This window comes from Rhipicephalus microplus, unplaced genomic scaffold (genome assembly GCF_043290135.1).
Source record: "Rhipicephalus microplus isolate Deutch F79 unplaced genomic scaffold, USDA_Rmic scaffold_160, whole genome shotgun sequence".
In the NCBI taxonomy this organism is placed as follows: domain Eukaryota; kingdom Metazoa; phylum Arthropoda; class Arachnida; order Ixodida; family Ixodidae; genus Rhipicephalus; species Rhipicephalus microplus.
The window spans coordinates 185487-198968 of NW_027464731.1; the positions used below are offsets into that span (position 1 = coordinate 185487).

Consider the following 13482-nt stretch of genomic DNA (forward strand, 5'->3'; position numbering starts at 1 on the left):
ATGCTGTGATTTTTTATAGCGGCACGTCATGAAATTATGCCAAATATTTGTCCAAATGTTCCACACACAGACATACATTGAAGAATTCCAAGTGTTTATATAACCAGTTGTTTGCACTTGTGCAATGATGCAAACATGAACTTGAGCATTAGGAACACCAGAATCAATAAGCTGGTACGAAGTGCTGGTGCTAGTGAGGATGGCAGCCCTGGACGCTGCTGCATAAATCAACTTCAGTGCATGGCACCTAGCAACAATTGACGTTAACCCGATATCACAGCTGCATCATAGGAGTACATATGTAATGTTTATAAAGCTGGATTGCCACCACTGCTACCACTATTAACATTTCATGACCATATTAAGGTATTAAGCTATTTGAAAAGTAGGTCCGAGATCTGGCGTGGCTTTGTTGTAGAATATGCTTGAGTGCCGCGCAGAATGCTTGGGTTCGATTCCTGATGGGACCGCGACATTTATTCTTTGCATTCGTCGGGTCAGCGCTGCCGATGTAAGGCTTTTTAGATGCGAAGCATCTCTGACTCACGTGTTTAACGCCGTACGTACGTTCGTGTGGACGCACCGCAGCGCGTTTCTGTCGCCGCAGGTATTGAAGCACTGCCAAGTAGGTCAAGTCGCAGCTGCGCGTTGACGTCTCACCCGCAGCAGCTGCCGGCTCCTCCACCCGCTCATAACACACATCTCTCCCACTTCACCCTCTCCACCACCCGCAACGCTCGACCACACGTCGAGTGGAAGCACTTTTTTAGCTCGTTATCTGCGATGAAACTTACACGAAACCCAACCTGCCTCCCATGTCTTTGCGTTTCAAACAAACCTTTACTCGAGTAAACATTACACCTAGTCCGCTTCCAGCCGTTCTTCCAGCACCCGCGTCGACGCCTGTTTCAACTGGGTTTAGGGGTCTAAAACAGTTGCATATTACTAACATGTATTTTGGGAGTGCTTTTAAAATCTCTTAGCTGTTGAGAGAGAGCGAACACCTTGTACTCAATGAATGTTCATCATGGACGTTATATTTCTTCATCGCTATGAGAACTTCATTCTTCGGGGCTTCCGTTATGGAGGGGTTCAACTGTAAATGTGCTCCTCTGTGTTCTAGTTGTTGGGGTGCCTGCTACGTGCAGCCATCAAGCAAGCAAACAAGGACCTTGAGGCAAGCCACAATGGAACATTACAGCAGCAGCACCAGAAAGAAAAGGACCACAAGAAGCTTCGATTCCAGTACAGTGATCAGTCAAAAGGGCTGGCACAGTATTGGAATGATGTAACTAATTTCCCAGCTTTTTCCACAGACCCTATGCTTGTTGTAGCCCCTGCATCTCCATGCAAGGAAATGTGGTCGGACGTTGCACGGAAGTCTGATTCTGCTAACATACAATGTCACAGTGCGCTGTCAGTGACACCTAAGGTCGCAGAAACAGACACTGCTCATGGGTACCCTTCACTGCCAATAACTGCAGTGGCATGCACCAGGGCTCCAGCTGTGACTGTTTTCGCTCAAGTAAAACGGCACCCCGTGCGTGCTCCTGCACTTGTCGGTGGTGTATGGATGCAGCACAAAGTGAAGAAGACTGGGCGTACTGCCGTGCCACTTTGCTCTGCTGCTTTTGAGCAGAGCCCACCTTCTGACTGTGGGCCACTCGACGCCTGCGGCGTAACATCCACGGTGAGCCCCCAGTCAGAAGGTGTGGTTCTGCGCAAGGGCAGCACTGCGGCTGACACCAGCGCTTCCACACCTCGTGATGATCCCCGTGTAGAAAAGAAGGTTAGAGTCGAAAATAGGAAAGGGCACAGTAACAAGAAACCAGTTTCTCCTGCTCTTGTCAGTGGTGCGAGTGTGCACCACAAAGTGACGAAGACTGGGCGTACTGCCGTGCCACTGTGCTCTGCTGCTTTTGAGCAGAGCCCACCTTCTGACTGTGGGCCACCCGATGCCTGCGGCGTAACATCCACGGTGAGCTTCCAGTCAGAAGGTGTGGTTCTGTGCAAGGACAGCAGTGCGGCTTACACCAGCGCTTTCACACCTCGTGGTGATCCCCGCGTAGAGAAGGGGCTTAGAGTCGAAAATAGGACAGGGCACAGTAACAAGAAACCAGTTTCTCCTGCCCTTGTCAGTGGTGCGAGTGTGCACCACAAAGTGACGAAGACTGGGCGTACTGCCGTGCCACTGTGCTCTGCTGCTTTTGAGCAGAGCCCACCTTCTGACTGTGGGCCACCCGACGCCTGCGGCGTAACATCCACGGTGAGCTTCCAGTCAGAAGGTGTGGTTCTGTGCAAGGGCAGCAGTGCGGCTGACACCAGCGCTTTCACACCTCGTGGTGATCCCCGTGTAGAAAAGGGGGTTAGAGTCGAAAATAGGACAGGACACAGTAACAAGAAACCAGTTGCTCCTGCTCTTGTCAGTGGTGCGAGTGTGCACCACAAAGTGACGAAGACTGGGCGTACTGCCGTGCCACTGTTCTCTGCTGCTTGTGAGCAGAGCCCACCATCTGACTGTGGGCCACCCGACGCCTGCGGCATAACATCCACGGTGAGCCCCCAGTCAGAAGGTGTGGTTCTGTGTAAGGGCAGCAGTGCGGCTGACACCAGCGCTTCCACACCTCGTGGTGAGCAGAAAGCAACTTCAGCAGAATTGTCACACAGCCATATTTGCACCGGCGGAGGAAATCTTTCTTTAGGGAGCACATTCAGCACTTATAAGGAGTTTAAAGCTAGCTTTGAAGGATGGAAAAGTGAAGGATTCCATCCGATGCGTATTGAAAAATCAAATAAAAACCCATTGTGTACTGAGAAAGATTTAAACAAAGCAGACTTTCCTTATGTTCGAGTTAAATTTGTCTGTTGCCACGCAGGGCATCCAAATCCGAGGTGACAAAATATTCGACCCAATCAACGCTTCAGCGGTACAGGTTGCAACGTTGAACTTAAGCTTGCGCTGCGGGTTTCTCTACAGTCCTATTATGAAGTTGTAAATTTAGCGGATGTGCCCAACCATAAAATAGGTCCAGAGATTTTTGTATGGTACAATAATAATCGAGCATTAAGTGCTTCTGAAAAAGAGCAACTTCGGGAGTTGATTTCTTGTAATGTGAAACCTAAAGGATGCCATTCTGAGGAAAACGGGAAAACATGTTACTTCTCGTGATATTATAAACATGAAGCATAGAACAGTTCAAAAAATTCAGGACAATGCTCATCATGGAGCCCTTCTGTTAGAAAAAATCAACGAATTGTTTTCAGAAAACTCTGGGTGGAAGGTTCATATTGAAAAGAATACAGAAAATGGTCTCTTGTACATATTGCTTCAATCAGAGTATATGGCCCAGTTACTAGAGAAATACCCTGAAGTGTTGTTCTTTGATGGTACGTATAAAGTTAATAAAGAAGAGTATATCTTGTATTCGATTCTGTATGAAGATGAAACAAGCCATGGGAGGCCTGTATGTTATGCTTTGTTCAGCGGGAGACATCAGAAATATCTAAGTCTTTCCTAGAGACATTCCTTTGTTTGAATCCTGTCGTAGAGGAGAAGAGCAAAATTGTGGTAATGGACAAAGATTTAAATGAAATGAATATAATTAAGCAGCTTCTGGCCAAGTGTAGAATCTTGTTGTGTTCATGGGACGTGTTAAAGTACTTACACACGAAAGTGATGCAGCATAAGTCAAACAGTCTAGATAAGAAGTATGTTAAAGATATAATTACGAAACTGGTTTTTGCACATACCGTAGATATATATCAAGGGCACTTGCAGGACTTGGAAAAAGCACTTGAAAATGACAAAGCCCTTCTGCAGTACTTTTACAAAAATTGGCTCAGCTGCAAGATCATGTGGGTTCATGCTTATCGTGCAAATGCGTGTAGTTTAGGAATTAATACTAGCAATCAAATGGAAAGCCATAATCAAAAATTAAAAAATTATCTAACACGTGACATGCACTTAGTGGAAGCAGTGAAAGCTCTGATAAGGTATGTGACCCACGATGCTCTAGCACTCAGCCATACGCAATATAAAGAAATGAGAACTTGCATTGACACCAGTAAGACTGATAAGTTTTGCATTGAGGTGTAAGCAAAATGCACCGATTATGCTGGAAAATTGGTATGTAAAGAATATGGGCTGTTTATGAAATATCCAGGAGACTGTGTTGTCTCTGATGGCAAATGAACCGTTTTTGTTGGCAGTAAGCTTTATGAAGGTACTAATAATATGAGGACATGCATATGCACATTTAATGCGCAGTACCAGCTGCCCTGCAGGCACATTATTGCAGCTAGATAAAAAATAATATGGAACTGTTTGATGAAAGTTGTGTGTCAAAGCGCTGGCTTAAATCTGATTTTGTGCAGACCGACCAGACAGTGTCACCAGACAAACTAAGCATTTTAACTACAAGCATGATAAATAAGGTACAGCCAAAACTTGATAACTCAGAGGCCAGATATAAATATGCATATGCACGTCTGTTGGAACTGTCAAAGGAAGCTGCTAATGTACTAGCCCAATGTAGCGCAACTGAACTTAGCGAAAAATTGAGCGAGTGTGAGGACTTTTTCCAAAATCTTGTTACTTACCCTATAAATAAGAAACATGATTCACCACTTCCTAAAATAGCACAAAGTAATGAACAAGTTAGTGGGGAAGGAAAAGGCTTAGAAAAGTCAAAAGAAGTAAGTAATTCGTGGAGTATAGACCTGAACGACTATCTATTGGCCAAGTCTGTAGATGATGACACTATGAAAAAGGGCTCCACAGAAGATAAATCGGAACTGAAAGTGCGATCTGGTCAACTTAAATCTGATTCAAAAGATGAAATTAACTTTACTATAGCCTCGCATGATAAGGTATGTCAGGTTCTAGCAAAGATATCGGACACTAGCTCTTCGCCTAGTAATTTTGCACAGCAACTGACAGCGCTTAGCATACCTCTAGTTAAATCCGCTCGCGGCCGACCACGTAAGAGATGTACACATGATACGAAGCGGGGAGAAAAAAGACTATATTAGCATGTTTTGAAAAACTCTCAATTTAAAGAGAAGGCACCTGTGACAGTCATTGGTAGAACAGTGGAAGAAATTAGTGACCCTATAGCTGACGCGATTTGTGGTCCAAATAATTGCAAACCATACAAAATAAGTTCCTCTGATTTAGTGGCCTTACGAGGCACGGGATGGCTGTCAGATGCAATCGTAAATGCAGTGCAATTTATTATTTCGCGTCAGTTTCCTGGTCTGTGCAATTATCAGGATGTTCTTCTTGGGGAGAGCTTGACATTTAAGAAGCGAGACAACTTTATTCAAATTCTGCATATTCCTGGGCATTGGGTTACAGTGACAAATTATGGTGCCCCTACAAACAGTGTTTTTCTGTATGATTCGTTAGACCAGGACATTATGCCAAGTGGTGCAACTCAAGTTATGAACATAATGAGTCTAGCTTCTAATACTCTCACCATTCACGCTAAGGCAGTACAGCGTCAAGAGAAATGTTATGACTGTGGCGTTTTTGCCATTGCTAATGCATTCACCATTGCATCTGGCATCGACCCGTGCACCGTTGCTTTTGATAAGACCTTAATGCGCAGACATTTAATATCATGTTTTGCAGACAATGAGATGGTGCATTTCCCTATTGCTCTAATGCAAGTGCCCAGGGTAAAACCAAAGTCAAGTTGCTTTTTTGTTCCAAAGTAATATTACATGTTTAAACCATTGAAAACATCAGCCTTAAACTGAAACCATGTAGTTCTATAGCTGCTGATTTGAGACTATCTATAGATTCCAACTCTAGGTTATTAATATATTCGGTCATCATCATTAGCATTCTTAGTTCTTCTGCCCCACAAAGAATTTTAAAATGACATTCTTTGGTCCGTGTTAACCAGCAAGATATAACTTTCTACAGGCGTTATTTATCCAGAAAATAATGCAAACCATTATACTATATGAACCTTGCTTTTAAAAACTAAGTGGTCTGAGGAAAAGTTGATAAATTTTGATGCCTATCGGTCAATAAAATGAACAGTGTAAATAACGCAGGCCAGAAAGTTATTATTTTTGCGGTATATTTTAGGGACCATGAGCATCCTAGCGTGTTGCAACCTTTTTAGATGTTTAAGTATATAAATGTGTGAAACCTTTTAAAGGGGCCCTAAAGGCATACTGTTGGTGCACTGTTTGTGGTGCACTGTTTGTTCCGTGCTAAGAAAATGCCTTGTTTAAAAAGAAGTTATATATTAAGTGGTCAGCATGCTACAACTGGTATTTAAACAACTTTCCAAGTATGTCTTCTTGACATTTTGTCCCTTAGGTGGCGTGAAATACAGTAGTAGCAGGCGTGGTAGAAGGAAAGTTTTGCTATTATGAGCAGACACCGGTCAGTAGCTTAGGAGAAGCTTCTGTGGCACAGCTAGTTAATTTGAGAGAACTTTCACTGCCCCCCCCCCCCCCCAACGTTTTTGGGGGATTTGAAGCTAGCCATGAGTCTTGTCGGCGGCTCTTAGTTCAAAGAAAAAAATAGAAAGAACCAAGCAGCATTTCATACCAGATTTGGGCGCACGTTAAAGAACCCTAGGGGGTAGAAATTTCCGGAGCTCTCCACTACGGCGTCTCTCATAATCATATGCTGGTTTTGAGACGTTAAACCTTACTTATAAAAAAATAAGCATTTCATACCATATTTTAATGCACTGAAATCGTCTTTTCTACTGTGGACAGTTTCAGTAATTACTTTATCTGGGACTCGACTACGTCATTTTATAGAGTTACAGAGTTTGCAGAATACGACATGGGTGACTGGAGCCTTATCATACATTTACTTCTTTCTTGGTGAACTAAGCCCTGTAGATAATACTGACGTTTAGGCATTCTTAAACTTTCACTCATTATTCGAACAAGAGAAATTTTTTGCCTTTAGCGTCCCTTTCAGATGAAGAAAATTTGTTCCTTTGTGATTGAATGCCTGACTTCATTTTCTAAGCTGTGCTCTGTGGAAACACATACTTCGGCAATATGAAAGCTAATGCGGGCAGGTGGTGAAAATTTACTTTTCCAACTGTAAATAAATTTTATGTGATTGTATTACAATGTAAGATGTTCCTAATGCATTAACAAATAGTTCATATTCTGAACATTCCCTAGAAAACAGCATCATTTCTCGTAAAAGTCTAAATGTTTGCTATGGCAAAGTTTGATTCCATTAGACTGGCTGCAGTTTGAGGCAGCAGTTCAGCATGGCCTGTATTAGTTTTATGCTGTCTAAGTCTCTGGGCAGAGCCTGACCGCTACAGAGCGCGTTCTCGGGTGGCGGATAGAGAAACGTTCCATGATGTGAAGTTGCACAAAGCTGCTTCATATCATGGTACAGGCAGTTATGCCCGCGGACCAACAGGCATATAGTCATGGTTTATATTAGTGACAACAATATTTTTGCTGCTGTTAGCGGCCAGTAATTTTTACACATCACCCAAATTTAAGTCAGTGCATATACTTAGACATTGTGATGTGCGTGTAACATCAGTGCAGTGCTCATGTTGGTTACCATTCACGAGACCATAACAAGGACCTGCTGCCAGCCATCATGTCCTGGTCCTGACCTGCCTTTGGGAGGCTGACTGAGCCGTCTAGGTTGGCGAGCGGGTTCCTGCCACGATGGTGCAGTGACCAGCCACCATGGTGCATGCGTGGGTAGATCTGTCTGATATAAAGTGTTAATGCAGGCTTGTTAATACGTCGTGAACTTGCTATAAACAGCACTACAACTAGACAAAGAAAAAAGAAACAGAAGCTGCAAGGGACATCCTGTCTCTTGCAGCTCTATCTATCAGATGTTTTGATCTCTCTGCTCACATTTGGAGATTGTTTTCACACTGTGACTAAAGCACTTCTGCCCATGACTTATGGGTGAATTGGGCTTCTCATCTGCTTCAGCCAACAAATACACCTGCAAAGAATGAGTCTGCCACTGTGGATGACACCAGCATTGGAACTACTAGTGACTGTATTTGTTTCAAATGTTCAGCAGAACTTCATTTAATTACAAAGCTTTGTTTGTCTTTGTAGTTTGGTAATGGGTGCAGTTTCAGTGTGATTGTTTTGCTTTTATTTAAAATTTTTTATTTTAAATGTTTGACATTTGTGTGTGAAAAACTGGCTCATCCTTTCCTGAAACGAGACCCTGCCTCAGTAAAACGATCCTGCATCGCAGGCATGAGGGCTGAATGGCTGCAGCTGCTTCAATGCTGCCCAAGGATTAAGTGTTGATGTTTGAGAGCAGCAGCCATAGGCCGGTAGAAAAAGTGGAACCTATTTAAACTCACTCAAGAAATACGTTTCACCATGGAAACTCACTTGGACTCAAATTCACTTAAACTTAGCTCTACAGAACTAATTGGGACTCGCTAAACTGTTTGTCAACCACTCTCACTCAGGCTCAAACTTACCAACATATTACTCAGTTCGGCACGCTCAGACTAGCGATTTGACCTGTGTCTGAGTGAGCGAACAGCTGTCACTAGTCGCAATCCAATAAGAATATTTTTATAAAATATGCAGCTCACATCAGAAATTTTTGCCATGAATGTCCCATGAGCGAGTTTGTGAAGGGAGGTCTTGGTGACCACCTTATCTCCTAACTTGCGCCTATGTGCAATAACCGCATGAACGGTTGTGTGTTGATCTATGCTTGAACAGACTTGATCAGCAATGTAAGCAAATATGACGTCGATAGTTATGCTGATGGGCGGGTATATAGGAACATAGGTCAGAAATAAAATGTGATGCTCACTAAGGCTCACCCAAAAAATACACGTTGAGCTTAGGGCTCACCACCTCAGACTTGCAAATATTTTCCTCACTCGGATTCAAGCTCATTAAAATTTTCCTTAGCCACACTCACTCTAACTCAAACTCATGTAATATTACTCAGCTGTACTCACTCAAACTCGCGACTCGATCATAGTCCAAGTGAGCCTGGCCTCATTAACGTCCAATGTGCCATGATCGAATCAGGCAATCGCTGATACAGTGGCTGTAATGGGTAATTTTTGAGCTTGTAGCGCAATTTGTCGAGTGAAAGGAAAGCAACTTTCAGGTGAATTTGAACATTTATTGAGAAATTGTGGCCTTGTGCTGCACAACAATATTTGGCTCACGTGTTCTCGGGAGTCTTGACTACCGATTGGCCGCGTTTTACGACCATATTCAATAAGAGTTGCAGTGCCCCTTAAACTTTGAAGAGGTTTTGCGGCAGTGCGAATTCTCTTGGATAGGTGCTTTCACAGCATAGCACTCTATGCTTTAGTGAAATCACCTTCACAGGAGGTTATGTGCAGATCAATGTTAACTATTTGTTCATTGCAAGTACTTCAAAATTTTAATAATTTAAAATCGAGTCGAAGTGAGTTTGAATACAGTACTGTTCCTTCAAATATTCGAAGCATTCGAATATTTGCACAACCCTGCTTTTTTTAGTTAATATATTTGTATTTTTTGCTCTTTCTACGCAATTGGTTTCTCCCCTTGTTTTTTTCTCTTTCTCTTCTTTCTAATGGTTCTCCCATCTTCTTTTTCACTCTCTCCTTTGCGTCCTCCCTTGCCTTTCCGACCCCCTATACTATTTACTATTTAAGGCTATGATTTCTTCTGTCACCATGCATAAATAGCTGAAGAGTTATTATGCTCAGCTTTCAATTCGCTGGTTCGAATATTGCCTCGGGTAAGCAAAAAAAAAAAAAACAAGAAGTATTCTTGTTTTCTTTTCTTCTGCTGCTAGGAAGTGGTTCATTGCAGATGGGACCCGTCTTCTAAAGCTGCACAGGTTCGGAGGTACCAGTTAGCTTGCCAGTATTCATTCAAATGTTATGACTGGCAGTGCAAGGACCAAGTCTGCAATAGACGCTCATTGGCGTACCAGCCAAATGTGGTACGCGTCCAGCAGAAACGCAAGAGGTGTCTGGGTGTGCTGCAGGGAACACGCAGCAGCGTTGCTGGGACAGACAATTTGTGTTTGAGGAGAGGCGCATGCACGGACCGAGGATATGAAAAGCGCGTTGCGTGTGCATTCAGGGCTCTCTCTGTGGCTTTCGTTACGGCCAGTCCTGTCTCCTGTAAAAGCGCATCTCGACGCCTTGTGTTTTTTACAATTGTAAATATGTAAATAAATCGTGTGTTTCTGTCGTCAAGAAGCCTCTCAAAGGTGTCTTCTTCCTTGGCACCTGGGTGAAAGCCTGTGCCCCTAACCTCGGTCACATCAAGGTGTGCTTCCCAAAAGTATCGCTGTGGTATGTATTGTGTGCTCACAATTGACAACAATGAAGGCATGGCTAAACTTGTTCCTGGTTTATCAAAAGCCTTCTTGCAATATGTGCCTGTTTCAAATATATGAGGACTAGGTTTTCTTTTTTTTCAAGTCCAAATTTGCTCGAGATAAAACTACAGCGAATTCAAGACGCTCATGTTTGGAAGATTTAAGTAGACTTTCCAGCTGCCCCTTTGCATAGTTGCCACTGCAATTAAGGCATCTGTTTTGGCCCTGTAGCAGTTCTTTTATGCCCCCCCCCCCCCCCCACAAACACACATTAAAGACAGCCAAGTCAAATCTGTATGCCACTCACTGTCTGTAGATTGTTGTCTACCCAACCTGCTTCAATATTTTTATACTGTTTTCACACTTTGCGGCCACCAGGGTTGCCACCTTTTCTTAAAAAAAAAAAACAGGCCGTTCAACGAGGGAAAGAGGGAGGGCCGAGGATACCTGGAGATTAATGTCCTACAATAGACACCATGTCAGGTCTCTGGCATACAGTGCCATTTGAAAATAATATTGCTTTCCTTGAGTCAAATAAACCTGACATAAACGCAAAAAAGGCTCACTGAGCTAACCTATTAGTCTAATTGCTGGCATGAAAATATTCATGGTTAGAATAATGCTTCATCACTTAAAAAAGAAAAATTGAGCGATCCTTAAAGTTCGCTTTCAAGAATTGAACACGATAATGATACCCTGGCCCTAGTGAGTACTTCAAGCACTTGGTGCATGAAATCTTTTCGAACTTGGTATGCACTCACTATGTGGCCTGAAGGAAATGTGTGCAGCAAAATGTGTGCATTTTGTTATGGCTGGCCACCTTTTAACTATGAAGTCCTTAAGATAATCACATGTTCTGATGCCTGATTACAATGCACACTTGTATCAAGAAATATTACTGTGATATTAGATATTGAATTGTGAAGGCAGTATACAGGACACATGTTTTTGCAAAGCCTAACATTATCTTCACTGCATTTTCAAGCAGATGAAGTTATTTTCCTTAATTTTCAAGCAGATGTGTGGCTGTGCGGTAGAACGCCTGCTTGCCATGCAAACGGCCTGGGCTTGATCCTTCCGCAAACTGGGAAATTCTTTATTACTTATTTATTTGCATCTTTCTTGATTTTTCCGGTTGCTCACAAGGTTCATCACTCACAATCAACGATGCCCACGAGATTTTTAAAACTATCGCGTTAAAACTGGCATAAAAGGGTAACAATGTATGACTGATTGAATAGGCTTTTACAGCTTATGCCAAATCACATTGATGTGATGTTGAAATCCCTAGGTCCATTGTTAGACTACCAAATCTCATGGCTTTCACTTTTATGTCTGTTTAGGGGTACAGCAATTAACTGGCAAGGAAGTGTAAATAGATCTTTCTTTATTTGGAAACATGCAGAAGTATGATAAAGTTAAGCTCCCTTTCCCCTGAGTAATTTGAGTTGTATATGTATTTTGAAATGGTGTTTGAAAATCACAGCAGCTGTGCCATTACACCGCTTCGTGGCAAAAGCTTAGTATCGTGTTCTGGAGAATTTCTGCACGTTGCCTGCTGCAGCTCAGAGAATTGTTGATCTAGTTAAAATTATATAGTATATATATTGCATTCTCACTTTCAATTTTGCTTTTTATGCAATTGAACTTACCCTTCGTGAATTCATCGATATTTTTCACATAGTAACAAAAATTTGCAGAACTTCATGCCTAAAAATAGCGTGACACAATCTTCACTAAAATATGGCCATCAATTTATGAGAAAAAAGTGGGACGCATGTGGCTCATCGACCCATGAAGCATCTTTGAATAAGTGGGGCAACACATGTCACATTGTCTCATAAGGGCACTAAGCTGTAATTCTGCTGCCAAATTTCTCGCCCAAAAAGGCCCAATGGAAGCAGTACAGAGGAACACTTCTAAAACTGTGGGAGAAAAATTGCAGTGAACCTTAATTTCAGATTTTCTATGCAATTCTGCGCCTCTGCCTGTGACATTGAGTCTAGCGGCTCTGTCCCAAGGTCTTCACATACAGGTACCCTTTCAGCTTGTGTCTGTCTTGTCGGTAGGTGGCGATAATATTGAAACTCATCGAAAACAAGGAGAAAACAGCAGGCATAGATGAGTGCACGCATTCATATGAAAACAAAGAAAAAGGAGAATATTGCTTTTCATTCACATTTAACGAAGCTGTGTCTATGCATGTCTTGTCTTGTATCTGCAATGGATAAGGGCGAACATCTCAGTTAAGCCTGCATTTTTGCAAATAATTAAAATTGTGGTAATGAATTATGGCCAGCCACTTTGACGTGGTGTCAATGCACTGAATGCTGTAAGTGTGTTGACAAAAGCTGCATCATATTCATGAACTCTATTCAGGTGTGACATATTTGCTTTTCTCATATATCTTGCATGATTTGATGATCTTGAAAATTCGTGTTCTCTTTGGCTTCCTGGCTGTATGAAGCAGCAATTTTGCCATATTTTTCCTTTGGCCCAAAATTTTAGCAACATTGTCTTAGCCACAGCTTTTAGTCTTATTGCCTCTCCTCATAATGATAAAAAATATCAAAGAATGTGCTGTTTTGTGGCATCCATCAAACACGAAAAAACAGTTATGCATGTATGTTATGTTGTTAGGTGGACGAGCGAATCATACAATAAACATATTAAAATCAGTCACGAAACAAGTTGCACGAATGATCCATAGAATAACATATCACAAACAGGGCATGAAGGAAGGAGACACAATTAGATTAGTACAGGCACTTGTACTGTGTAAGGTTACGTATAGTCTTCCTTTCCACGTGTTAAACAAATCAGAAGAAGAAACCATCGAGTCCATAATTAGGGGCGCCTACAAAGTGGCCATAGGGCTACCGGTGAGCACACCAACCCAAAAGCTTTTGGACCTCGGTATATATAATACATACCCTGAGCTAAAGACAGCGGTACTGACTGCGCAGAGAAACCGTCTAAGTCAAACGAAAGCGGGGAGAGAGATACTTTCTAGGGTGGGCTTTCCGCCATACCCCCAGAACATGGACGAGGTTCTTGTAGAAATCCCGGATCCCGTCCGCAGCAAGATCTCGATCTCACCGTTGCCCAAGAACATGGACGTAAAAACAAACAGAAAGCGCAGAGAGGAGAGA

General features: G+C 42.5%; 1 protein-coding gene across 6 annotated transcripts in view; it reads left to right on the forward strand.

Moving 5' to 3' along the window:
• LOC119167809 (uncharacterized) overlaps positions 1-10208 on the forward strand; it is a 64784-nt gene extending 54576 nt beyond the window's left edge. For 3 of the 6 annotated variants that reach the window (XM_075885468.1, XM_075885466.1, XM_075885467.1), the window contains one exon: positions 1124-7701. In XM_075885468.1, coding sequence (XP_075741583.1) covers positions 1124-2896 — 1773 coding nt within the window. In that variant the 3' untranslated portion in view covers positions 2897-7701. Of the gene's footprint in view, positions 1-1123; positions 7707-9796 lie in introns of those variants that run through there. The other 3 variants (XR_012890151.1, XR_012890152.1, XR_012890153.1) reach the window with 3 other exon arrangements.
• The last annotated feature ends 3274 nt before the right edge of the window (positions 10209-13482 follow it).